At 49.2% G+C, this 25,079-nt stretch overlaps 17 protein-coding genes across 17 annotated transcripts; 14 read left to right on the top strand and 3 right to left on the bottom strand.

The window, feature by feature from the left end:
* Positions 1-39: 39 nt before the first annotated feature.
* On the top strand, positions 40-765 carry DQ04_00251170 (putative tRNA (guanine-N(7)-)-methyltransferase, putative,methyltransferase; the record flags this gene model as incomplete). The annotated part of the gene is made up of 1 exon (XM_009308554.1): positions 40-765. The coding sequence occupies one exon, from the start codon at positions 40-42 to the stop codon at positions 763-765; it is 726 nt and encodes a 241-aa protein (XP_009306829.1).
* A 2-nt stretch (positions 766-767) lies between these two features.
* DQ04_00251180 (hypothetical protein) lies at positions 768-1,145 on the top strand (the record flags this gene model as incomplete). The annotated part of the gene is made up of 1 exon (XM_009308555.1): positions 768-1,145. The coding sequence occupies one exon, from the start codon at positions 768-770 to the stop codon at positions 1,143-1,145; it is 378 nt and encodes a 125-aa protein (XP_009306830.1).
* A 370-nt stretch (positions 1,146-1,515) lies between these two features.
* DQ04_00251190 (hypothetical protein) lies at positions 1,516-1,770 on the top strand (the record flags this gene model as incomplete). The annotated part of the gene is made up of 1 exon (XM_009308556.1): positions 1,516-1,770. The coding sequence occupies one exon, from the start codon at positions 1,516-1,518 to the stop codon at positions 1,768-1,770; it is 255 nt and encodes an 84-aa protein (XP_009306831.1).
* Positions 1,771-1,998: 228 nt separating this feature from the next.
* DQ04_00251200 (WD repeat-containing protein 68) lies at positions 1,999-3,111 on the top strand (the record flags this gene model as incomplete). The annotated part of the gene is made up of 1 exon (XM_009308557.1): positions 1,999-3,111. One exon carries the CDS (start codon positions 1,999-2,001, stop codon positions 3,109-3,111), a length of 1,113 nt encoding a protein of 370 aa, XP_009306832.1.
* Positions 3,112-3,439: 328 nt separating this feature from the next.
* On the top strand, positions 3,440-4,201 carry DQ04_00251210 (hypothetical protein; the record flags this gene model as incomplete). Its single annotated transcript, XM_009308558.1, has 1 exon — positions 3,440-4,201. One exon carries the CDS (start codon positions 3,440-3,442, stop codon positions 4,199-4,201), a length of 762 nt encoding a protein of 253 aa, XP_009306833.1.
* Positions 4,202-4,592: 391 nt separating this feature from the next.
* DQ04_00251220 (p21 antigen protein) lies at positions 4,593-5,168 on the top strand (the record flags this gene model as incomplete). Its single annotated transcript, XM_009308559.1, has 1 exon — positions 4,593-5,168. The coding sequence occupies one exon, from the start codon at positions 4,593-4,595 to the stop codon at positions 5,166-5,168; it is 576 nt and encodes a 191-aa protein (XP_009306834.1).
* A 200-nt stretch (positions 5,169-5,368) lies between these two features.
* On the top strand, positions 5,369-6,625 carry DQ04_00251230 (hypothetical protein; the record flags this gene model as incomplete). Its single annotated transcript, XM_009308560.1, has 1 exon — positions 5,369-6,625. One exon carries the CDS (start codon positions 5,369-5,371, stop codon positions 6,623-6,625), a length of 1,257 nt encoding a protein of 418 aa, XP_009306835.1.
* A 326-nt stretch (positions 6,626-6,951) lies between these two features.
* Positions 6,952-8,076, top strand: DQ04_00251240 (putative developmentally regulated GTP-binding protein,putative; the record flags this gene model as incomplete). Its single annotated transcript, XM_009308561.1, has 1 exon — positions 6,952-8,076. The coding sequence occupies one exon, from the start codon at positions 6,952-6,954 to the stop codon at positions 8,074-8,076; it is 1,125 nt and encodes a 374-aa protein (XP_009306836.1).
* A 262-nt stretch (positions 8,077-8,338) lies between these two features.
* On the top strand, positions 8,339-10,144 carry DQ04_00251250 (hypothetical protein; the record flags this gene model as incomplete). The annotated part of the gene is made up of 1 exon (XM_009308562.1): positions 8,339-10,144. One exon carries the CDS (start codon positions 8,339-8,341, stop codon positions 10,142-10,144), a length of 1,806 nt encoding a protein of 601 aa, XP_009306837.1.
* A 203-nt stretch (positions 10,145-10,347) lies between these two features.
* Positions 10,348-11,421, top strand: DQ04_00251260 (isopentenyl-pyrophosphate isomerase; the record flags this gene model as incomplete). Its single annotated transcript, XM_009308563.1, has 1 exon — positions 10,348-11,421. The coding sequence occupies one exon, from the start codon at positions 10,348-10,350 to the stop codon at positions 11,419-11,421; it is 1,074 nt and encodes a 357-aa protein (XP_009306838.1).
* Positions 11,422-11,704: 283 nt separating this feature from the next.
* Positions 11,705-12,745, top strand: DQ04_00251270 (nuclear protein Tc22; the record flags this gene model as incomplete). Its single annotated transcript, XM_009308564.1, has 1 exon — positions 11,705-12,745. One exon carries the CDS (start codon positions 11,705-11,707, stop codon positions 12,743-12,745), a length of 1,041 nt encoding a protein of 346 aa, XP_009306839.1.
* Positions 12,746-13,345: 600 nt separating this feature from the next.
* On the top strand, positions 13,346-14,452 carry DQ04_00251280 (amino acid permease; the record flags this gene model as incomplete). The annotated part of the gene is made up of 1 exon (XM_009308565.1): positions 13,346-14,452. One exon carries the CDS (start codon positions 13,346-13,348, stop codon positions 14,450-14,452), a length of 1,107 nt encoding a protein of 368 aa, XP_009306840.1.
* A 265-nt stretch (positions 14,453-14,717) lies between these two features.
* DQ04_00251290 (CAAX prenyl protease 1) lies at positions 14,718-16,046 on the top strand (the record flags this gene model as incomplete). Its single annotated transcript, XM_009308566.1, has 1 exon — positions 14,718-16,046. The coding sequence occupies one exon, from the start codon at positions 14,718-14,720 to the stop codon at positions 16,044-16,046; it is 1,329 nt and encodes a 442-aa protein (XP_009306841.1).
* Positions 16,047-16,861: 815 nt separating this feature from the next.
* On the top strand, positions 16,862-17,206 carry DQ04_00251300 (hypothetical protein; the record flags this gene model as incomplete). The annotated part of the gene is made up of 1 exon (XM_009308567.1): positions 16,862-17,206. The coding sequence occupies one exon, from the start codon at positions 16,862-16,864 to the stop codon at positions 17,204-17,206; it is 345 nt and encodes a 114-aa protein (XP_009306842.1).
* A 280-nt stretch (positions 17,207-17,486) lies between these two features.
* DQ04_00251310 (TcC31.12) lies at positions 17,487-18,458 on the bottom strand (the record flags this gene model as incomplete). The annotated part of the gene is made up of 1 exon (XM_009308568.1): positions 17,487-18,458. The coding sequence occupies one exon, from the start codon at positions 18,456-18,458 to the stop codon at positions 17,487-17,489; it is 972 nt and encodes a 323-aa protein (XP_009306843.1).
* Positions 18,459-18,527: 69 nt separating this feature from the next.
* On the bottom strand, positions 18,528-18,833 carry DQ04_00251320 (hypothetical protein; the record flags this gene model as incomplete). The annotated part of the gene is made up of 1 exon (XM_009308569.1): positions 18,528-18,833. The coding sequence occupies one exon, from the start codon at positions 18,831-18,833 to the stop codon at positions 18,528-18,530; it is 306 nt and encodes a 101-aa protein (XP_009306844.1).
* A 4,456-nt stretch (positions 18,834-23,289) lies between these two features.
* Positions 23,290-25,005, bottom strand: DQ04_00251330 (leucine-rich repeat protein 1 (LRRP1); the record flags this gene model as incomplete). The annotated part of the gene is made up of 1 exon (XM_009308570.1): positions 23,290-25,005. One exon carries the CDS (start codon positions 25,003-25,005, stop codon positions 23,290-23,292), a length of 1,716 nt encoding a protein of 571 aa, XP_009306845.1.
* Positions 25,006-25,079: the final 74 nt, after the last annotated feature.

The raw sequence follows: 25,079 nt of genomic DNA on the forward strand, positions 1-25,079 counted from the left end.
ATTTTCTTTCTTACAGGGAGGTGGCCTGTAGTTGTTAGGATGGCGACTCCGGTACAGCCGAAGTGGACGCGTCTGCCGATCCGCACTCGCCCTCACCGGAACCCGCTGGCTGAAAACAGCGACGACCACCCTGACAACCCGTTGGAGTTGCGGGCGCGATGTGTCGAGTTGTACCCTTCGATGGGTAATCCGGTCGTGGAAATTGTGGATGTGGGTTGCGCGTTTGGGGGAATGCTGTTCATGTTGGCGCAGGAGTTTCCCGATGTGTGCATGCTGGGCCTCGAGATACGCCCTAAGGTGGTTAATTTCGCCCAGCAGAAAACACTGGGTCTTCGTGACGGTGCCTCTGACGACGCCCACCATTTCCGTAACGTGTGGTTTGAGCAGCTGAACGTGATGAAGTACGGGTCAAACTGCTTTCAAAGAGGGCAGCTGCGGGCGCTCTTTTTCTGTTACCCGGATCCACACTGGAAGCGGAAAAACATTCGCAGGCGCATCATTTCTCCTGGGCTTGTCCACGAGTACGCCTACTGGCTGCGGAGTGGAGGTTTACTTTTCACCGTCTCTGACGTCGAGGAACTAGAGCAGTGGATGGTGTCGTGTCTCGACGGCTGCCCATTGTTCCGCCGCCTGAGCGAAGAGGAGGTCAGTAGCAACGTCAGCACGCAGAAGATGTTGCGATACGCAACGGACTCCAGCGAGGACGCACAGCGGACGGAGCGGAAGGGCCTGCAGAAGCACTACGCCGTGTATGTCCGTCTCTGACAATGTTCACGAGAGACTCCGCATGCGTGTTAAATAAAGACAATCATTACTTTTTTGTGTTTGCCCTCCTTCACCATCACCGGCACTGTCGTCGCTATCGCCTTCATGCGTTTGCATCTTCCTTTGGGCTAGAGCTTATTTCACCAGTTGTGCCCTTCTTCTTTTGTGCCTCATCACCCCTTCAAGGCAGTCTCCCACGGATGAGTCTCGAGTTGAACTACGTGTGGTGCTTCGTCGGCCTCATTGCCGTTGCACACATCCTTGCTATACTCGTGGTGCTGTCGCGCATGTGGACTGCGACGCCAAAGGCGCTTATTCGGTTTGATGAGCGATCACGCGTTGGGGTACCGGCGTGGAAGAAGGCGCAGAAGAAAGATTAGGAGTTGCATCGACAAAAAAGAAGTGCATGTTGCAAGTCTTTTCTTTGGTGTGTGTGTGTGTGTGTGTGTGTGTGTGTGAGGCGGCCCAGTAACAGCCAACAGAGGTGGTGTGAAACAAGAGTGCCCATTTTTCGAAAACACTGTGAATGTGTTTCTGTACTTTTCGTGTGTTTTGTTTGTTATTGTTTTTCTTTGTAGTTCTTCGCCTTACAGGTGTGACTGGTGAAGATATCCATCCAATGATGATTTATTTGGAGTCTTTTCGCTGCTGTTGTTTTTTGTTTGCTCTTGTCGTGGTGGTAGTGGGATTTGAGAAGAGAACTCAAGCAAGATCAGGAAGACATACGGTCACACACAGAGAAAGAGAAGCATGTCCTACCAGTCCAGTGAGGCCAAGAAGGAAGAGTTCCGTAAGTACCTTGAGCGGAAGCAGGTGATCGACACACTGACCCGTGTACTGGTCAACCTGTACGAAGAACCAGAGAAGCCGGAGGATCCGGTGGACTTTATAAAGAAAGTGCTTGGCGGAGCCTCTGCCGCAGACTACGAGGCGCTTCAGCAGGAAAATGCATCACTCAAAGCGGAAGTGGAGGCACTTAAAAAACGGCTCAATGAGGAACAATAAATGAAGGAGGTACTTACCCTCATTACTAGAATGTAGTTTAATGGCAATCAGCAGTGCATTGTGGTTTGGTGATTGGTGAGACACGCTTTTGTGGCGTGCTGTTTTCTGGCGGGAGCAGAAGCATTTGTACTAAAGCAAACAAAATGTATGCTCATTCTGTTTCTGACGTTTTTCTTGTTTATTCACATAGTGGTTCTTCCAGATAGAAGTGAAAAGGATATTTAGACGATGCAAGAACAGCAGCAGCAGCAGCAGGAACAGGAAGAGGAGCAACAACAACAAGAGCAACAGCAGCGCCCAAGTGTATTGTCGTACTCTACAGGGTGGGTGGCGAATGGTCTATCGTGGAGCACTCGTGAAAACGCGCCATTTCGCTTTGCAGTTTCGTCATACATACAAGAGTATAAAAATCACGTTGATATTGTGCAAAAGAATGAAGAGGGAAATTTAGTTTGTAGAGCAACATGGGAGCACTGCTACCCGCCAACAAAGGTGATGTTCGCCCCGCAGAAAGCCGCGACGGATCTTATCATCACGACAGCGGACTACCTGCGTCTTTGGGAAGTGAAGGAGGGACCACCGGAGAAGAGCAGCGATGAGAAACGCCGCGAGGTTGATGATCCGCGTAGAGTGCCGTCGAAAAGCGATCATATCGACTCACACGTTGTGTTTAAGACCGTCTTTGACAGTGGGAAACAGCCCAATGAATTCTGCTTCCCTGTAACCTCCTGTGACTGGAACAGCGACGACCCTAACATACTAGGCTGCTGTAGTGTCGACACAACAGTGACTATTTGGGAAATCGAAACCGGAAAGAATACACGGCTTATCGCCCACGACAAGGACGTCTATGACATTGCGTTTGCGAAAGGCACGCACACCTTCGCGAGCTGCGGCGCAGATGGCTCCGTACGTGTGTTTGACCTGCGTGAAATTGAGCATTGCACGATCCTGTACGAGTCAAGTTCCTTGTCCCCGCTGCTTCGGGTTGCGTGGGACAAGGTGGACCAGACTTATCTCTATACGTTTGGTGTGGAGGGGACAGAGGTAATTGTAATAGACATCCGATTCCCCGCGGTTCCACTTGGAGTTCTGCGTAATAGTCGCACGCAGCCGTTCAACAGCGTCTGCTGGGCTCCGAACTCCGTGATAAATCTCTGCAGCGGTGGAGAGGACGGCACAGCTTGCATCTGGGACCTTGGCGAGTTGCCCAACGTTGCGCCAAAATGCATCATGAACTACAGAGGTGATCACCCCATCAACAATATTTCATGGTCTTCACAGCATGAGCAGTGGATCGCCATTACAACTGGGAAACAGGCGAAGTTACTGCATGTGTAGCTTTCGTGTGGCTCTTTGTGTCCTTTCTTCTAGGATTATTGCGCTGGTAAGTCCTGCTGCAGTGCAGCAAGCCTCTGGTCATCTTCTTTGATGATGTGATCATCGGTACCTTTTTTTCCTCGTTTTGCTCTGACACGCACATATACATCCCACACACTTACACGGAGGGGGAGAGCGAAAGATATGCTTCCGTTTATTTTGTTGATGTTGTTGTTGTTGTTGTTGTTTGTTATTTTTTTTTAGTCATCCTTTCTTTTCTTTTCCTCTCCCATCTTGCCCTTTCTTATTGCCGTGTAGTTGCTAGGGGAGGGTGGGGACAGAGGGCGGGATGTCGCTCTTGAATACGACGCTTCAGACCCTGGTGGTACGGCTTCGCGACATGTCTGGCAACGTGACACAGCAGAAACTTCATAACCGTGTTTTTGACGCATATGAAGCCAAGTCGCTTGTGTTTGAGGCCATCACGCCTGAGCAGCAGGCCGTGATGCGTCAGTACGGCACCATCCCCCCACAGCACCCCGTGGGGCAGCCGATACTTCTTGATGGGTGGTCAGACCTCGTGGGGGTTCACAGAGACGACAACCTTTACCAGTTGTTACCGCGTCGAGCGAAGAATAATGCCAGCTATAGCACGATGAGAGCCATTTGCTGTAGTGCCGGCTCACCGTTTACGATGGATCATCGTGTGGATCCTATAGACTACAAATTCGTCTTCCGCGCGGCGGACATGGAGGTTCGGAATCAATTTAATTCAAAGAACCAAGACAAAGTTCCTCCCACTATTTGGTTTGATGGCATTATGAGTGCCCCGAACGACTCCGGTCTGGTGAGCTGTCACAACTCCCTGTCGCCGGCCCATATCAATAACTTGGCAGGTACGTTTCAATTTCTCAAGGAGTGGTCGAAAGAGCCACCGGAGGGCGATCGTCACCGACAACTGAAACAAATGTACTCCCAGCTCTTGTCGAAGCGCACACATCTCTTCATTGGTTCATCGTCCGTCCCTGGACGAGAGATTCTCAACTACGCCAAGTCGAAGAATGTCTTTGTGTACGCCAAGCGGGGAATGCACTACATCTTTCATGCCTAATCAAGGAATGAAAAAAGAGTGGGATTTTTTCTTTACATTTGAATGAAAAATGGTGGTGTCTTTTCATTCATATGCATACATTCACATTATCAGAAGGAACGGTGTGTCAGGAAAAGCATACTAAGAGGAGTGTTTGTGGTGTCTTTGTGTGTGCTTGAGTGTTAGCCTCTCTATCTCTTCACATATACAACACCTCCCCCATGATTCCAGTCTTGTGAATTGTTTGCCTCTTTGATTTCTGTCTTGGTTCTTTCTTTCTTTCTTTTGGGGGTTTGGGGGGTTCGCCTCGTTTATTTGTTCTCACTTTTGGGCACTTTGTCCTTGATAAAGATTATTGAAGCAACTAGAGTGAGAACCAAGTATTCCTTCAGTAGGTCGAGCCCGAAAGATCATGCCGAGCTCCGTCACCGAGATACAAGCCGTTGGTGCACATGTGGTACTCTCGCTGGTCGATGGCACGGCAGTCAAAGGTACCGTCTTCACCTACAACCCTGCGGAGGAGCTATTGGTCCTTATCCAAGGTCTTTCAGATGGCAGCCCAAACGTCAAGATAATCCGCACGTGTTATATCAAGGATATTGCTGTCGTTAATGATGCAGAAGGGGATAAACTACCGCCACAACTTGACGTGAAGGCTCGTCTCCCTTCCATGCAAGCTGGGCGCGACCGCTCCCTCTTCAAGCACGCAAGTTCGCAATTGCGTGTCGCTCGAGACAAGCGAGCTGCTCTACTACAAACAGATGACAAAAATACACCGATTGCTGCGCTTGACACACTCACAAAGCTCGCCCGGATTTACCCTGACATTCATTGGGACAAGGAAGAGGGTGTCATTCGCTTTAATCAAGAAGTCTTTGTTAAAGGAAAGCCGGACTGGAACTGTCCGGTCGCTATTGCTATTGACGGCGCCGGTGACACCAGCATAAGTCTGGTGGATCGCATTCAGAAGACTATCTCCAAAAAGTAAAAAAAAACGGTGTAGGAAGGATAAAAAAAGACAAACTGTAACAATTGTTTTGGCTCCCTTCTCTCCCTTATGTCTTTTGTTGCTTGTTTCACATTCTCCTCTCTCTCTTCTTTGTGTTTATTGTTTTTTCGTTGTGCACGTTCTGTATACATATATATATATATACGTTTTTATGTCTACTAATCTCACAGAAACATGTGATGAGTGCTGAAGACAGCTCAACGGTGTCAACCTCCTCACTTTTAGAGGAACAGCACATCAGCTCGGATGACGGTCGAAGTATCAATGGTAGCGAGAACACCAATGTCAACCGCGAAACAACGGAGAATGACAAGGCCCAGCGCAGACTCTTTCGTGAAGAACAACGTCTTCACAGGATAAAGGGCAGGTTGACCGAGGTGAGTTTAAGTGATATGTGCACTCTTCGGTGTGGACGGTACGAATACTTCGTTGAGAACACGATTGTATGCATTCGAGGTTCATATTCTCAGTTTGATGCACGCGAAGGGAGAACGAAGAGTCTAATGCCACCACAGACCCATGACTGCTGCCAGACATTTTCTACTGTTGCCGCTATCATCCTCTCCTCACTCGGCTTTGCAGTGACGATGCAAGAGTGCAGCAACATGTCTACGGTCAATTATTTCTTGTACATTTCCGCCTGGTTGCACCAACTCTCCGCCCCTGCATGGCCGCAGAAAAAGGCACGACCAACAATTGGGGATCTCAATGCTTGTCTTCGGCTGCGCGAGTTCTTCCCTAGTCAGATAAACGAGGGTGAGTTCGAAGTACTCTTTTACAATCAGCAGGAGAGAGCGAAGGAACTCATAGATCACCTGTGTGGTCCCATCAAGCGCGGTAGGGACTCTGATGACGTTCGACCCGTGTGTGGCTATGTGATTGCCTCTGGGGACTACACTGTGTCCATTTTCTCTCTGGCGCACGACGTGCGGAACCAGCCCAGTACGCGCTACAGAGAGGCGTGGAGTCTGTACATCTGTGACTCTCACGGCACACAGCCGTGGTCAGACGGCAAGGCGTGTCTGACTGGCATTACCCTCGCGGTACCAAGGGCAGGCTGCAGAGCTGGCAGTGGGGTTGTGGAGAAAGAAGAGGGCCTGCGATACTTCACCCTGATACTCTTTGCACTCCTCGAGGACCATCGAAAAAAGTCAACGAGCACGAAGCACATCCCGTACATGACATGGTCGCCCATCAGGCGTAAGAGAGTGACTGTGAATACGGCCCAAGAGATCAAGACGATTATTGATGAAAACTGGATTCCTTCACTGATGAAAAATGAAGTGATTGCCCGAGAGGCGAGAAGGTACAAGTTTACTCCGATGCAGTGCTTCATGGGCGTTCCGGCCGCGAAGGCTGAAACTGCAAACACTGCAGATGCGCCGCGTCCAGCCGTTGTTTTGCGCGACCAAACGACCGGCCCGCCCTGTGGGTGATGGGGGAAATCGAACACAGTTAAAATTGCAGAAGAAAAAGTAAAAATGGAGAGAGGCCCATATTCAGGTTCTTGCCTTGTGTGTGTGTGTGTGTGTGTGCTACATCGGATGCGGTATGTGCCAATTTGTTGCCGGGTGGACAGCTGGAGGTTTCGTTCTGCAGATGTCTGTGTGTGTGTATGCGTCTGGAGGGAGACTGGGTTATCTCCGTTGGTCTGCTGATCGCCGGTGCTGGGCGTGAGCAGCGGTATGCTTGCCTTCTTTTTTTATATGTGAGTCAGGAAAGGGGGGGAAAGCAAAGAAAGGAACAAAAAAGACAGAGAGAGATGGGGCTACTCGAACGCCGAAAGGCGATCGAGGAGGAGATCGCCAAAACGCAGAAGAACAAAAAGACAGAGTACCACATCGGCCGCCTCAAGGGGCAGCTGGCGCGCATCAAGACGGAGATGATGGAAAACGCCGCGAGGGCTGCCGGGGCCCGTGGCGGCGACGGGTTTGAGGTGCGGAAGAGCGGTGATGTACGTTGTGCCCTCGTAGGTTTCCCCTCCGTCGGAAAATCATCGTTTCTCTCCCGCGTGACAGCGACGGCGAGTGAGGCGGCGGGCTACGAGTTTACCACACTGACATGTATTCCGGGGAAGCTCATGCACAAGGGTACGGAGATACAGATCTTAGACCTGCCTGGTATCATTGAAGGGGCAGCGGAAGGGAAAGGTCGCGGCAGGCAAGTTATCGCAACTGCACGAACAGCCGATATGATCATTTTGATGTTAGATGCCGCCAGGGCAGAGGCGCAGAGGAGCAAAATCGAGGCGGAGCTTGAAACGGTTGGTATTCGCCTTAATCAAAGATTTCCAGATGTGACGTATAAAAAGAAAGCATCTTGTAGCATGAATGCGATCAGTTTCACCTCCACTGTCAAGCTAACAATGGGAATGTCAGAATCTTTGGCGAAGGAGATTTTGAAGGATTATGGAATTCACAATGCCGACGTCATTATTCGCGAAGACATCACCATTGATCAGTTTATTGATGTGATTGAAGGTAATCGAAGGTACATGCCTTGTCTATACGTCTACAATAAAATTGATACAATTACAATGGAGGAAATGGATCGATTGAGTCGGCTACCGCATTCTGTTGTGTTGTCACTTCACTGGGACCTTAATGTGGATGAAGTCATTGAAGAAATTTGGGAGCACCTCAATATAATCCGTATCTACACGAAAAAGCATGGTAACCAGCCAGATTTCGTAAAGCCATATGTGGTGAAGCGAAACTCGACTGTGGAGCACATATGCAAGAGGATACATAAAGACATCGCGTCGAGATTTAAGTACGCTTTGGTGTGGGGTACGAGTGCCAAGCATCAGCCGCAGCGAGTAGGTATCGGACATACACTGGAGGATGAAGATGTTTTACAGATAATGTTAAAAACGTCTAATGAGTAGATTTCTTCACATCTGCTGTGTTGCGAGGGAAGAGGTGAGGAAAAACATGTTGTGGTGTTGGTAGCTTGCCTCTCTTGGTAAGTGGTTTGGATGAGACTATCATGCCACAACATAGTCTAATCTACGGTTTGCTTGCGGATTTATTTTATTTCTTGGATTGTTATTATTATCATTATTTCTTCTGTTCTTGTTATTGTGCGTCTGTTTCTTTTTCTTTTCTTTTCTTTTTTTAATCCCCATCTCTTAAACGGAAGTATGAAATATGACAAAGGCGGTGTCGTATCTTTCTCCCGAATTTCTCGCCTCACATGGTGTGTCAATGACAAAGCCTCTCCGAGACTGGTTGAGCCGGGCGTCGTATCTCTCCAAAACCAGAACGTGTGAGGCTGACCGGCGCAGGTATGAGAGGTGGGCTATCGGAGTCGTGGAAGACGCCCTGCGCGCGCCGGGCGGGATCGAGGGAAAGGATTGGGCTCACGTCTCCCCTGTGATGCCGGCTAGTGCAGAAGACAGAGAACCTGCGTTTCTCCAAAATAGTAACGACAGAGATCAATGTGGCCGTTCTGTCGAACTTTCATCTGTAGATCACCGCGCAGTCTTGTTCACAGAGAGCATGAGGCGTGCACCAACGGAGCTTCGGTCGTTTGTTGTTCAGGCGTTTAACATTATTGATACAGAAGTTAGTGCTGGTAGGAGAAGCTATGATACATTGACCTTCATGGAGATGATTCAGGCGGCTCAGCAGCTTCAGCGTGTATACCGTGAACAGGCTGTGAATACTCAGCAACACCTTTGTAAGCAACCAAGCATACCTCCCGCAAGACCGGTAGTGGGTCTTAAACCAACGGAAGTCGTGCATGGGCATCAATGGGGTGTGAAACTCCCCAGAGCCCCTCAAGAAGAGGAGAAGCCACACAAGGCGCGGCGAATAGAACCCAATCAGCAACGAGAAGGTTCATCAGTGGTCTCATCGTCAGAAGAAGCTACACACACGCGCCTCTTTTTCCGAGATTTGGTATCTTGCAATTCCATGTTACCATCGACACAAGCATTCGTTGGGAAGTCGCAAGAGATGGAAAGGATGTATTCCAGGTACGAGCCAACAGCTGAAGATATTCGCCCACGCGAGGTTCTTGAGAAGGCATTTGTCTTTGTTTTTTCCAAGGCTAAGGTTAAAGAAATGCAAGAAGGTACCCTTGCGTCTTTGCGATATTTGAATGAACAATTGAAAGGAATAAGACAGGATCTTCGCGTTCAGAACATTCTAGATGAGTTTGCCGTTGAAGTTTACGAGAGGCATGCGCTCATTTGTTTAGAACTGGGTGATATTGGAGAATTCAATCAATGCCAGTCTTCCTTGAAAAAGTTGTATGAGGGGCTAACCGATACTACAAGGCAATCGATGTCGGACTTCTTTTGTTATCGTCTTGCTTATCTTTGTCTTGGTGGGCAGTACGATGCGCTGGCAACGGAGCTAATCACTTACACAAATACCAATGCAAAGGGTACCAAGGCGCCAAAGCATGCTACTCAACGAGTTAAAAAAAGTGATGTGCGGTGGACACTAAAGCTCTGTACGGCGTGTGAGGATGGTGATTGCTTCACAATCTGCCGCTCACTTATGGTCCTTCCGCGCGGAATGCACTTGTTGGTAAAAATATATCTGCAAAAGTGCCGACTAAAGTGGTTGAGAGAGTTACTCTTGTGTTTGCGGGGCATGGTGTCGATACGTTTCATCATGGCTTGTCTTGGTTTTACACCAGTCATGGAGCCTGAGCACGGCGGTAAGGAGGAGAAAGGGATCTTTTGGTTGGACGGCTCTTGTGTGGAAGCCGAAGAGGCTGTCAAAAAGTTCTTCGAAATGATCAAGTTTTCTGTGCCCGAGCGTTTTTCATTCAAGGAGGATATCGACCGCGACATGGCAAAGCACCACCACGAGCAGGGAGGAGAGAGACGTATGGATGAGAAAATCACTTTAGTTGACGCTGCTGCGTTGTTCAAGTGCGTTGACGAGTATATCGCCTACCTTGGGACGAGACGCGATGCACGTCTGCATAACGCCGAATAAACGGAAGAAGAAGAAGAACAACGAAAAAGAAACTGAAACCGCTGGACAAAAAAGAATGTGAAAATAAGTACATTCTACATCGTCGCTTGGGGTAGAAAGGTGTTTCACTAGATATGTGGTCAAAAAATTACGTCTAGTATCACGTAACAATTTTCATCTCTCTTTGTCTTGTTTTTTTTTTTGTCTTGTAAAAGAAGAGGTTAATGATGAGCCGCGAGAGTTTAACCGATAAAGAGGCCGCCGTGCAAAAGCGCAAGAAGGACCATATCGATATCTGTCTGAAGAAGAATGTTGAGCCGTATAAGAACGGTCCATTCATCTGGGACAAGTACAGAATTCCCTACACCGCATTGCCGGAAATCAATATGCTCAAGATAGACACGCGATGTAAATTCATGGGATGGACCCTGTCCTTCCCCTTCATTGTATCATCAATGACTGGTGGTGAGGAGCATGGTCGCATTATCAATGAAAACCTGGCCAAAGCCTGTGAAGCGGAAGGTATACCATTTGGACTTGGAAGCATGCGAATTGTCAACAGGTACACTACAGCCGTTCATACCTTTGACGTGAAAAAATTCTGTCCCTCTGTCCCTATGTTTGCCAATATAGGGCTAGTGCAGCTGAATTACGGATTCGGTGCGAAGGAGGTAAACAGATTGATAAGCTGCGTTAACGCTGACGGCCTCTTCATTCATCTCAATCACACACAAGAGGCCTGCCAGCCTGAGGGTGACACAAATTTTGAATCATTACTGGTCAAGTTGGAGACGCTTCTTCCACATATTAAGGTTCCTGTCATTGTGAAGGGTGTTGGTCACGGAATTGAGCGTGAGAGTGTGGTTGCTCTGTGGAAAGCTGGTGTGAAATACATTGATATTTCCGGTTGTGGTGGCACCTCATGGGCCTGGATAGAGGGGAGACGACAAGACTATGCTGTTGAGAAGGAAAACCTGGGTTTCATTTTCCGTGATGTCGGCATTACGACGGATGAATGCCTGCGTGAATGCGCTCCCCTCACAAGAGGAGAGGATCTGCATCTCATCGCCGGTGGTGGTATTCGTAATGGTCTGGATATTGCCAAAGCCTTGATGATGGGCGCCGAATGCACCACTGCAGCCATGCCGTTTCTTAAAGCTGCTTTAGAAAGCCCCGACAAGGTCCGCGAGGTCATTCAAAGACTTAAAAGGGAGTTTGTTGTCGCTATGTTTGCTTGTGGTGCGAAAGATATTAAGGCGCTTAGGGCCAAATCTCTCACATTGTCTCCCTCATTGTAAAACGTGCTGAGCGACTGTTTGGGATTTATATTGTGAACCGAGAACGTTTTTAATAGGCATTGCAATCGCAGTGGGTGTTTTTTTTTTTGCATTTTTTATGGCGAAATTCTTCGTCTTATTTATTGGCATTAATGCTCCTATTTTTTGTCTTTGTAAAGGTTTATCACTCTGGCTCTATGGTTGTGTGTTTCTTTCTTCTCTGCCTCTCTCTCTTTCTTTTTATTTCCATTCCTCGGTGTGTATGTTGGGGGGTGTGCAAGGAAGGGGCTATCAGATTTATCAGATGGTTCAAGGCGGTGTGGTGGAGGTTCCCGAAGATTACGTTCCACTGGAACATGTTCGTCGGGCAATGAAGAACGCTGACTGCCGCACACCCGCCATATTCTTTTTGGAGGACGGCGATCCATTTCTTTCTCTCTGCAAGATCGCCAAGGAAACGCAATCTGCGGTTTGGTACTTTGATCTCGCGGTTATGAAAAACGTTCAGAATGCTATGGACTACATCGATGTTGGTACTAAAAATGGCGACTGGGTGTATATTGCACACTCTGACGAAGTCGATCAGCAAAGCTTCCGAGATATAGCGCGTATGGTCTTTCTGCTGAGGCCGGAACCGAAGAAATATCCTCGGCGGGAGTTTTTTCGGTGTTTATTTTCTGTCACAAAGTCCTTTGATATTGAGGCAGACGCAGAGGCCCTATTTCCCCCTCTCCTCCTCAAAAACTCCATCGTTGCGAGGAAACTCGACGAGAATAATGCAAAGTGGTCTCTCAAGCTTCCAGCTGATACCAAACCCCGAGAAATTGAACAATTAAAGCGTGAAAGACGGCGCGCAGAGGGCCGCGACAGTGACAGTGAAACAGACTTGGATGAGGATGACAGACTATCTGGTATGTGGTTTCATCGCGCAGTGGAATTAAACAAATCGGCTGATGAATCCCCATTAACGCTGGCTGAAGAGGAAATGGAAGCCGCACTTGATGCTGAAGATGTCAACACGATCAAACGTCTTATTAAGGACGGTCACATTGATGTCTCACGGAAAATTAAATGCGGCATGACACCGCTTCAGTACACCTGCTCTAAAGAGATGGTGAAATCCGCTTTATGTTTATTGGAGTGCGGTGCCGATCCCAATGCGCCCCGACAGAGTGACGGTCGCCCGCCTATATTCATGGCGCTTGAAGATACCTCTCTTGTTGAGGCCTTGGTGAAGCACGGGGCCGATTTGTTCGCAACTTTTCAGGGGTGGCGAGTGGACTCCCATCCAGACACATCACCGCAAGTGGCGAAGATGACAAAGAAAATGAGGGAGTTTATGTAATCTACATAGTGCAGCAAAGAAGACGATGCAAAACTGAAACAAAACAATAGTGCAAGGGGAAAAAATGTAAAACAATCCCAGTTGTGAAGCATGGATCTCAGCGTTCGGAGAAGATCCACACACGAGTGGAAAAAGGCTGCGAGTGAGGCGAAATTGGTCGAATAGGAAACTCCAGCGGGTGTGTGAAGGGGAGAGCATACATATATATACTTGCACATAATGTGTTATGTGCATACCGCTTCTCTTGGTTGTTAACTTTGTTTTATGTATTTCTGTATTATTGTTTATTGTTATTATTATTATTAATATTAATACTATTATTATTTTGGTTTACATGAATGTGCGCTTTCTTTTCTTGTTGCTGCCTTTTATGTTGTTCTTGCGGTTGTTGTTGTTTTTGTTGTACAAAAAATAGGGAGGGAGGGAAGGGCGAAGAAACGACAAAAAGATATTTTTAAAAAGAAAAAAATGGCGAGTCTACTTGGACGAAAAGGCCCATTGGGGGCTGCATTGAGTCTATCTGTAACAACGATTGGCGCAGGGATTCTCGCATTACCTTCAGCCCTTGATGTCTGCGGGATCTTACTTTTCGCTCTGTTCATGGTATTAGTTGGTGCGATCACTATCCTTTCAATTGATTATCTCATACTATGCGTCGAGCAACTGCAGCTTCGATCATACGAGGAGATTTCAGGGGCGTTGTTGGGACGTTCTTTTGAGGAAGTTGTTCGCTGGATGCTTATTGTGTACAACATTGGTGTGGCAGCGGGGTACATTGTTGTTATTGGGGAGATCTTTGCACCTTTATTGCCGATAATCAGTGAGCAAATTCCATTGCTTTCGACTCCTACACGAATTATGATTGCCGTTTGGGCGTTCATCATGCTCCCTTTATCATGTATTCCGCAGATGTCATCTCTGCGTTTTGTGTCCGTCTTGGCGATTACCGCAACGTTTGTCGTATCGGGCGTTATTGCGTATAGGTATATTTTTCCATTGGATCCGCGAGCAACGCACAATGAAAGAGAAATAAAGTACATTTCGTTATCAAGTCGCACTGTATTGGCGTTACCAATCTTGATGTTCTCTTTTGATTGCCAGACATTGGTGTTTCAAGTTTACGCCAGTATCAGCGAAAGGACTCGAAAAGGCATGGCGACAGTAGCAACACTTAGTATTATTATTACTGGAATTGTATACGGTATTGTTGGTCTCTTTGGTTATTTGTCCAACACCCCTAATGTTCATGGAAACATATTGACAAACTACAATCCAATTAAAGATAGAGTATTTGCTGTAGGTGAAGCCATGTACTCTGTCACGGTTACAACAGCTTATGTCCTTGTCTTGTTTCCTTGTCGAGACGCTGTGTTTATTCTGTTGTATGGATTCAATAGTGCAACCCATGACAATTTTCATAACGCCATATCCACAAAGGACAATCTGATTGCAAGCTCACTGCTCTCCCTTCTGAGTATTTTATTAGCTTTGGGGGCACCAGGAATCCTTTACATTATTGCTTTGTTGGGAGGTCTTTGCAGTGGCACAATATGCTTTACGTATCCTGCAGCTTTCCGCCTTCGACTGCATGCACTGGGTGTTTGTAAAGCTTCGCCATCCGAGCTATGTATGGCGTATCTCATGCTAACTCTCGGCCTCGTCGGTGCTATGATGGGAACTGTGGTAGCGTTTACAGGAATTAGTTAGGTTTTTTTTTTTACCAAAGAATATTCCGTTTAATCTGAATAAAGATAAATAGGCAAATACATCCGTGCATATCTGTGTGTATGTGTTTATTTATTTAGTCACTTGTGTGTCTCTTTCTATCGGTGTATGTTTTGATATATATATATTTTTTCATGTATGGAGGGTGATGCTTCTCTATAATATGTTTGTGGTGCAATTTGTAAGTTATACATCACGCTGTGTTTCCTCTGGATTCTTTCTAATATTTAAGCATAAAACAGTCTAGATGATGCATTACAAACGCGTTTCTTTTTATGAATCTGCCTTGATTGGTGTGAATGCGGTGGGTATAGGGGAACTTTACCTCCAGTACCGACAATGGAGGTCGTACTTCTCCAATGAAATGCCACCAGCACTCAGTGGCAAGTTGAAGGAAGAGGAATTTCGTAATATCCAGGCTTACGGAAGGGACAAGAGGGTATTCGCTATTTGCAGAGACATAAAGGACATCCTCTTCAGTAACGTGAGCATTCTGACGAAACTACCATCACGAGTGTACAAATGGATTGCGCGGTGCACCCCAGTAGAAGTGGGCTCTTTTGCACATTGCTGTGCCTATTCTATTGTGGTAGACGTTGTTTCAACGTTGATAAGCCTTCCCTTTGATTATTACCACCAGTTTGTTGTTGAAGAGAAGCATGGGTTCAATAAGATGACCCGCAAAGAGTTTTTAATGGATGAAGTGAAGATGATTTGCCTTCGCGTCTTCTTGATGCACCCCATCTTGACGGGTCTGATTCTTCAGGTGGTGCAGCGGTTTGGCAAGCGTTTCCCATTGTACTTGTTTTTGGGGTCAACAGCGATCGCATTTTCCTTTACATTCATATATCCTACTCTGATACAACCCCTCTTCAATACGTACACCGCAATTCCAGAAGATTCCACTTTGTACGGTAAGATTCTTAGTCTTGCAAAGAGTCACAAGTTTCCACTGAAGAAACTTTACCAGGTTGATGGTTCGCGAAGATCGGGTCATAGCAATGCGTATTTTTACGGATTTGGGTCTAACAAACGAATTGTTTTATATGACACATTGATCAAACAGATGGAAGGTGATGATGATCTCGTGTTGTCTTTGCTTTGTCATGAATTGGGGCACTGGAAGAATAATCACACGATACTTTTGCTCTCTATTGGTATTGTCCAGATGTTCTGCATTTCGTTTGGTGCCAGGTACGTCATATTCAATAATGGGATCTATAAGGAATTTGGTTTTACCGATGTGAACCCATTTATTGGTTTCGAGATTTTCCTATCTGTAGTTGTAGAGCCGCTCGTTCAGCTTCTGAGTTATGGCGTGTCACTTTTGTCGCGTCGTCTCGAGTTTCAGGCCGACCGATTCGCTGTGGAGTCCGGGTTTGGCCCTTCACTGCGGAAGGCCCTTATCATTACACAAATGGAAAACAAGGCCGACCTCACCCCAGATTCTCTATATGCAGCTCTAAAATACACCCACCCACCTCTAAACGAGAGAATTGCCGCCATTGATGCCGAAATCAAAAAGGGAAAAGCCAAACTTTCGGTTGAGCTAAAGGAATCAAAAAAAACATCATGAGATTGGATATCAGATGATGATGATTTTATCTCCCACAGCTGGATGTCATGGGCTTTTTTGGGGAATTCTTGTTTGGGTGTGAAAGCCTGGGGGAAAAACCATTGCGGATCGAAGGAAAAAAAGAAAATACAGTTTTTTCCTTTCTTTTTTTTTTCTAAATTTTCTCCGTTAGAGGAAAGCTAGGCTGGGTCCATTCGGGGGGCGGGGGCAGCCTGTAAAAGGAATGGCCAAGCCTTATTGAGGTTAATGCGAAAAGAAAAACCATAAATCCGCCATGATCCTCGTATTCTTTCCGCACCTTCCAAGCAAAGAGAGTTTAGCAAAGTGTAGATTCTGAAACCCCTCTTGGGAATAGAATAGACGACAAGCCTAGCAGCTCTCAGAACTTTCGTCGAAAATTGCGCTCGGACACCTTTTCCAGTTGACTACAGACCCAACGCTTTAGTTTACGCAGTGTGACTTGTCTCAGCGGAAGCTCTGGCTATTGAAAATGTAGATCTTTTTTGCATCTGGAGAAGAACAATAAGGTGATTTTCGCCACTTTGTGATACCCCATGGTGGCTTTCACTGTGTCTGGGAATGGGGTTTTTCTTTAGGCCTTTGAAGGGGCACGAGCGATTTTTCGGACAAAATGGAACAGCCCCCCGAAGAACGTAAATCCATGCCGCGCCAGCAGGGCGAGAGGGCAGGAGCACAAACAGTCGAAGAATATTTGAAGATCCGTCAGGAAACGCGAGCCTCATCTCCAGGGGTGAAAGATCGCGCGAGGCAAATGAACCAGATGGAGCATCATAACGGACAATTTTGAAGCCGAAATGGCCAGATCCGGGCCCACACTAAATCAGATGAAGGCGTGGCTCGGCCAAAAAGGGGTTCGGCAATTCAATACTGGGAATTGGCGGCGCGCCCGCGAGAGGGCCAGGCACGGCTGGAAACACTTGGGTTGGAAAGCCGCCCTTCCACACGGCGCCCGGAAACGACGAGGCGCCCACACGAGCCCCGGGCAAAATGCCGTATGGCGCATTTTGACGGTGGGGCTAAAAGTGGGAAGCGCGGACGGCCCAACCCCAGGTGGGGGCGGGGGGCGGTCCGAGAACTGCGGAACACGTGCGTTGGGAGCGGACATTGGCCAATGGCTCCGCCAGGGGGGCCGCTGGTAGCTTGCGGCGGCCCATTTCCGCCCCCGTTTTTTAAACCAAGCTTTGGCCCCCGAGCGCGCATAGGGCGATTTCGTGGCTTGCCTTTACCCCCCATTCGCCATGAAGGCGCATCCGCCGAACATGAGCAATCTTTTTTTTAAAAAAACTTTTCATGAGGGTTTTTTGTGGTATTTTGGTTTTTTTCTTTTTGATACCCTTCCGCGTGAAGTCCTCGCGTGTCCGTGTGGCTCAATGGAAGAGCATCTGACTACGGATCAGAGGGTTGCAGGTTCGAATCCTGTCACGGATGATTTTTCCCCGCCCTCATCCTATACCCTTTCCTTAACCCGGAAGCGGCGCGGGAAATCCACTGGAAGGCGAAGGCCCCCTTATGGTATATTTTCCTGTATTTGTGCTGCGTTTTTGGCGAAATAGCCACGCTTTTTGGTTGGAAGGTTGCGGTTTTCCAGGACACCGCACTCAGATACGGGGAAATATGCCCCAGGGGAACCTCTACTTTGTAACCGTTTTTGGTGTCCGTTTCCTTTGGCCAGGCGATAAAAGGCCGCCGCTGGCCTGTCGGTTGGCCTTCTGCCACTGCGAGCGGCACCATCCATCCTGCGGCGCGACGTGCCGAAGCCGTGCAGATGGCACTGGTCTTTTTTATGAGCTTTTCGCTTTGTTCTGAAGTGTGCAAATTGGACTCGTGAGCTTGCTGGGATGCGCATGGCCATATCCTCCTGACAAAACGCCGACATGCCTCGGCATTGGGCCTGCATATGGCCAAAGGAAAGGATACCGCGCCCACGCCCACCTTCTGCNATATCCTCCTGACAAAACGCCGACATGCCTCGGCATTGGGCCTGCATATGGCCAAAGGAAAGGATACCGCGCCCACGCCCACCTTCTGCAACGGCAAACCCCCTTCCACTTCACGTGTGGCTGCCCTTGCTCTGCGTGTGCGTCGCAAAACGCTTTGGTCGCGGAATGGCTTTGTGTCCGTTTCTGCTCCGGAGCTGGTAGGCCCACTCCCCACCCCCGGGCGCGTCACACCCACGACGCTGAACCCGTGGGCTTGCTGAAGGTCGCGGCCCAACGGCCTAGATAACGCGCTGTGCCCCGAGGGGGGCTTGGGAGGGCCGGTGCGATTCCCCAACTGCACCAGCAAGCGGGGGCACAAGCCGCATTCCACCACGGCCGCTGCTGCGTGCTCCGGCGCTCCTCTTTTGATGGGGTGGGCGGTAATTCCGTATGGGCGAAGGGCGTTTTCCATTCCGCTGGAAGTGTGGTTTCCGTCAGTTTTTCGTTGCCGCCCATGCCCTTTAGCACCACATAAAACCTTTTAGAGCCACCACCCTCCCATAAGCGCCTGCCATGGCGCTTTGTGCGGGTCGTTCTTTTGCGTTTTGGGGAGGGGCACCCCACCCAATCGACGATTAGAGCCCTTTTGTTTCTTGGGTGGTCCAAAAAATTTCCATTCTGGAGAGGCCCGGCTTTGCCTCTGCGACTGGCGGCCGCCGAAACTGGCCTTGGGGCGGCGTGGTCCCGCTCGTGCGCCATAGCGCCGCTGGCCATGCCGGGCCCCAAGCTCAACATGGGTCGTGCCTGTTTTGTTGGATCGCCGGCCGCGGTCTTCCGGCGGNGCCATAGCGCCGCTGGCCATGCCGGGCCCCAAGCTCAACATGGGTCGTGCCTGTTTTGTTGGATCGCCGGCCGCGGTCTTCCGGCGGCCGGCAAGAAACATTTGCCCCGGCGTTCGCCATGCTTCCCACAGGCTCGCCAACGTTATTGTTTATTGGATCGCGCTGCCCTTGGCCAGCCGAAGGGTCACAATGAATAAGGCGGCGGTTGTTTTCCGAATCCCCATGGCGCGCGCCGCCGCAAACCCGCAAAGGTGGCGCATGACGGGCCCCTTTTGTTTCCGTGCTTTTGCGGGTTCCGAAAGCTCATTGCATTCGCGCTTTCTCCCGGCGCGAGGGCCACGGGTTGCGGCGCGTGGTGGGAATGGTGGCGGCGCCGTTCGCCTATTGGAGGCGGCTCTTGCGCAGCATGGGTGCGCGCTCTTCTTTTTACGGGCCCGGGCCGCCAAAAAAGGGGTTATGCCTCGGCGTTTTCGCCCGCCCCGCTTTGGCGGAAAAACGCCGCACCCACACCCGCAAGGAAACAAAGACCCGCACAACCCGACGGNCCTCGGCGTTTTCGCCCGCCCCGCTTTGGCGGAAAAACGCCGCACCCACACCCGCAAGGAAACAAGGATCCGCACAACCCGACGGCCCTGGAACCCGTTTCTTCCAGGACCGGCGCTCGCCTCTTCCCCCTTGCAGAGGGTTTCGCCAAACTCGTCTGACAGGTGCCGCTCTGGTGACCCGGCCCCTCGCATCGACAGCGCTGTGCTTTGCCCGGTGTGTGCGTTAGGGCGGACTTCGCCTTGGCTTTTGGAACCGCCTGCGCGACGGGGCCACCCCTCATCGAAGGCCCTCCCCCCAGCGCGCCGCATGCCCTCGGTTTAAAACAGTCCCGGGCATCCGTGTAAGATCGCCTCTGCGCGCCTGGCGGTGGGAAAGTGGCCGGGGACGCGGCCAAAAATTGTCCTGACGAGGCGCTCGGGGGGCAGGCCGCGGCGCCCTCGTATGTTCGGGGTCGCCCCCCGCCGGCCACCCATTTCCTATTCTTCCCGCCCCGGACCCCGCACCAGGACGACCATCTCGGCCACACCTTTCGTACAGCACGCTGCCCCAAACCCCGGCCGGGGCGGCATCCGCCCACTGGCCTGCGGCGGGCGTGCTGCAAAAATTCTGCGAGGGCGCCCCCGGGCGACTGGCCCCGCACCTCCTGGAATTGCGTTTCGGCGCCTTTTTTTATTTGAAATGTTCCCCCCTGCCGGGGCCGCGCGTCCTGGCACCGGCGCGTTGGGTAAGACTTCTGGGCTGCCAACGCCGCCCGTTAGGCGGTCAGCGCCGGGCGCGCCTTCCCCAGAGCCCGAAGAAACCCCGGGCCACACGGCATTGCGAAGGGGGCTTTGGGCTCTGGCGCAGGGCTTCCCGGACAAACGCCTTGCTTCGGCCCGCGCGCCGTTCTCCATGGCGAGGGCCCCGCGCATTTTACATTGCCAATCAGGGGGGCGCCGGTGGGCCTATGCCAGAAGGGAACGCGGTGGGTCCATTTTGTTCCGCCCGAGCTGTGGATGGCGGCGCGGCAGCCTGCCTCCCCGCGCCGCGCGGCTTCCAACACATGTATGAACCCTCCTCTTGGGCCTTCTTTGAAGACGTTCCCAATTTTCCGCGGGCCGTCATTAAAAACCATAAACAGTTCAAAGGTGCAGTGCTGTGTTGTTGTCGCGCCTCTTCAATCTGCCGAACCGTTCCCGCCGCAGGCCGTCAGTAAAAACGGAAACGCCGGGGGATTGCCTGCGCTGCGGTGTTTTGTTCCCCCCTCCCCACCCCTCACGAGGGGCAGAACTGGCTTTGTCCTCTTTTCTTTGCAGCTTGCGGCGGGCACGGTTCGGCACCTTGAGCCATTGCGGTGCTGATGCAATAATGTGCCTTTATTCCGTTTACTGTGTTAATTGCGGCCCGCGGCGCGCCGCGTATGTCCGAGAAAGCCCGCCCAACAAAACCCTCTCCGCCCCCCGTGCGGAGGCTTGTGATAAAGGATGCTTTCGGCTCTTCCTTTTCGTAAATTTTAAATGAACTCTAAAGGAAAATATTCGATTCCTTTTCTCCTGGTGGAGGGCTTTCCCTTCTTTGTAGAAGAACGAAACAAAACATGCGTTGAAAACGGCAATATTTTACTCTTCCCTTCTTTGTCCCTTTAGCGAAAGTAAGGCACAGACCATTCCGGTTTCAAATTAACACGACGCCTCCTTGATTCCCCCCCCCCCCNCCCCCCCCGGGGGCAGAAGGGTGGTGTGGGCGCCTGGTCTTCATTCTTTTCTGGCAAGAATATTTAAAAATGGCCTATTGTCCGGCAAAAGGGTCTCCTGTTCGATAACAATGGCGTAGCCAGCGCTCGCCAGCAGCTGGCGCAGCTCTCCGCGGAGAAAAAATCCAGCAATGGAAGAAGGATGTCCCACATCCGTTTTTTGGCACCCGTCCAAAAAATGACTATATATCAGGTGTCCTCCACGACGTGGGAGTTCCAAAAGTTTCGAGAGCGACCGCCGATGCAAGAAACGGCACACGTGTAAAAGATCAACGCTTCCAGGTTTGACAGGATAGTGCTCTTTCAAGTTGCAGTAAATGTAGAGCGTGCGTCCTGTTACGCCATGCTTCCGACTGAGGGCAATTCCTTGATCAATCAGCCGCCGGCGATTCTCGATGCCCACGACATTCCACCCACGAGATGCCAAGAAAACCATGTCTCTCCCAGTTCCTGATCCAACGTCAACTGCAAGAGTGGCGCCCCCACCGCCTGCCTCAATTAACGGCATGATGTCCGAAAGAAATGGATTTGGAGACCAACAGGTGCCTTTCGGTTTTTCACGCACAAGCTTTTCTTTCGCGTCTAATTTTCTGACCTCAAGGGATGCGAAGCGGAACCGCCCTAGGTATGCTTCAGCACTTTCTTGATTCACTTGTTCATCAATAATCGCAGTGAGCAGCACTTCCCGCGGTGGCAATCCGCATGATTCATCTCTTATGCTTTCCCATGGAAAACTAAAGGCCTCTTCAAGATGCCCCTCTTCGTAGCATTCCTTCGATCTCAAGTCTATTACTACCCTCGCCATTAGAAACCACCCCACACGCACCTTTTAAACAAAACAATAATAATAATAATAATAAACACCGGCATGGCATGTATTTTGATCGAGTAAGCATTCGTTAAAGAAGATTTTTTTTCATTTGTAAAGTTCTCTTGCGAGAAAAGCCAAGTCTTTGAATTGGTCAAAATAACAGAGAGACCCCTCTTTGATGGGTCAGAAGCACCTTTTGTCTGGAAATAATACGGTAATTTTTGATGTTGGTTTTTCACTCTTTCAATTACTTTGAGATCTCCCTTATCTTCCTTGGTTCAAGGGTGCGTCTGCCCAGGGTGGCTTAAATCACAAAACTCGGTGTTCGAATGGCTGCCACCAAAGCAAACAAAAAAAAAACACAAGTGAGAAAAAGACAAAATAAATGGGCTTGCATTCAAATACAAACAGATGTAACTCCCCCCAAAGTAGCCCAGACCTGCATTCGAAGTGAGGATGGTCCCCTCCCCCTACCTTCCACACGCATGCACACACCAACGCACACCACATAGCATGATTTGTGCGGTTTAGTTAGTTAGAGCAACTTCAGACCACATGATGTTCCAAAATGATGCCCCCATCGTACCCGAATATGCAAATGAAAAATGACATAGACACAAAATCAGACACTGCAGCGTGCGAGAGGTGGTATGAGCCGCAGCTCATGAAACTTGATTCATCCTCCCTGGAGCCCTATGCCTATGATGGTGGTGGTGGTGGTGGTGGGAAGCTCCGTCCTTTAATCCAATATAATCACACACCCTCACTGAAGGAGCGTCCAGAAGGTTTATTTATTCAACGTTCCAAACGCTTTGGTCCCAGCAGTGTAGTGGGAGCGTTGGTGCTCCACATGTTGATATTCTGGGAAGGTGCTCTCCGGGGCATTGTGTTGTCGATGCCGCCCTGGAACTCGGATACTGTAAGGCGATGGGGGTGACCTTCTCCAGAAGTAATGGCTGACCCACCCACTTTCTTTGGCACTCCGCGCATGGGCATCAGAAAGCCACACACAGAACGATGACCCCAGACCCTGTGTGTAACAATAGGAAAAAGAAAACGAGGCAGTGAAAGGGGAAAAAAAGACAGAAGCACCGATGAAATCAAAGGAAAATATAATCCGATATATATAAGCAGAGCTCCCAATTACACTTGTGCTTTGCCCCATAGTAAATACAAGAAGTGTATGGACCCTTGGGTCGGGGTGTGGCATTACATTGCGCCTCATAAAGCCAAGGCAAAAAATCCGCTACTTCAACTTATTTGTACAGCACTCAACGACGACAAATGGACGCACCTCAATGGGCAGTTTCGCACAAATGCAGAGAAAAAGAAACTAAGAAAACATTCTTGACCCCCACATAACATAAACAAATCATCTTGAGCGAGCTTTGTTGGATATGACTGGAAATGTAAGAACATTTGTTACCCTCGTACAACCACAAAGGTTCATCTCTGTAATCGTCTGAATGGAGGTGAGAGAGGCCACAGAGGTAAGGCTTTTGCAATCTTCAAGATTAATATACATCAAGCTACGACTCACACCAAGGCCGTTCAGACCATCATCTGTTACAGAAGTCCTGCTTACATCGAGAAGTCGCAACGCGGGAAGTCCACCCAGGAGACCTACAGCAGTTATCCGGATGCACCCACGAAGGTAAATTTCTTCCATTGTCTTAATGGTGGAAACTGTGCGTACACTTTTTAGATTTCCACACTCCTCAAGGACAAGTTTCGTCAAGCTGCGCGTCTCACCCAAACCTTTTAGACCAGCATCGGTCACAGCCGTTTTGCTAACATCAAGTGAGCGCAGTACAGGAAGCAAACCCAAATCACCAACGTCAGTAACACGGATGCATCCCCCAAGTTGAATTTCCTCCAGCGTTGGAATGGAAGACAACTCACATACATTTGTCAAACAAACACAATCCTCAAGTATAATCTTGACAAGGCTAGGACTTCTACATAAACCCTGCAAACCATCGTCTCTCAGAGAAGTCTTACTCACATTGAGCAAACGAAGCCCTGGAAGTGAGCCCAGGGAGCCTACACTTGTCAGCGTGACAGATCCTCCAAGTTGAATCTCCTCCAGTGATGGAATACAAGACAATTCATATACACTTGTCAAGCAAACACAATTTGCAAGGGAAATATAAACCAAACTACGACTCTCCGCTAAACCATGCAAACCATCACTTGTAACAGACGTTCCACTTACATCAAGCGAATGTAGCACAGGAATTGAGCCAAAACCGCCAACGTTCGTCAATCGAATACATCCAGAAAGAAAGACACCCTTTAGTGCTTGAATAAAAGTTAGTGTATTTATGTCTGCCAGGATTCTGCATTCCTCAAGAAGAACTTTCTCCAGATTATGACTGGCACCAAGCCCCATCAAGTCAGTATATGCTACAGAGGTCTTGCTTGCATCAAGCGTGCGTAACTCCGCAAGCAATCCAAGACTACCAATGTTCTTCACCTGGTAAGATCCACGAAGATGTATTTCTTCAAGTGAGGCTATAGCTTTCAGAAAACCGACAGAAGTCAAGTTTCTGCAGTCCTCAAGAAAGATTCTCACCAGGGTGGAATTTGCAGAAAGATCCTCCAAGCCATTGTTCGTCACAGAAGTTTTACTAACATCTAGTATGCGTAGGCGAGGAAGAGTGCTGAGATCACCGACACTCGTTATCCCCAAGCATCCACGTAGATGAACCTCTTCAAGTGTTGGAATGGAAGACAATGCAGATACACTAGTCAAAAATTTGCAATCGTCGAGAAAAATTCTTAACAGAGTTCGACTTGCAGTAAGACCTTTCAAATCATTATCAGTCACTGCAGTGGCGCTCAAATTCAATGAAAGCAGGACTGGTAAGCGAGGAAACGTTTCAACACGAGTGATACCACTGACGCAAAGTTCACATCCTCTATTCCTTTGAGTGGATTCTACACTGTAAGGGCGCTGGTAGTTGACGACTGCATTAGAAAGCACGGGCTCTTTTACATGAAGTCCGCGACTATACAAACTGCCATTTCGCTCTTGGCTGTTTGTGGGTGTTGGTTTTCTTGTCTGTACCTTTATATTGGGCAACATCCGCAAAAAGCCTTACGAGGCCAACGGCATAAGGTAAATTCCTTGTAACCTTTTTTCCCCTTGCACCTTTGTAT

Source organism: Trypanosoma grayi (assembly GCF_000691245.1).
Source record: "Trypanosoma grayi strain ANR4 Tgr_25_V1, whole genome shotgun sequence".
NCBI classification, from domain to species: Eukaryota; Euglenozoa; class Kinetoplastea; order Trypanosomatida; family Trypanosomatidae; genus Trypanosoma; species Trypanosoma grayi.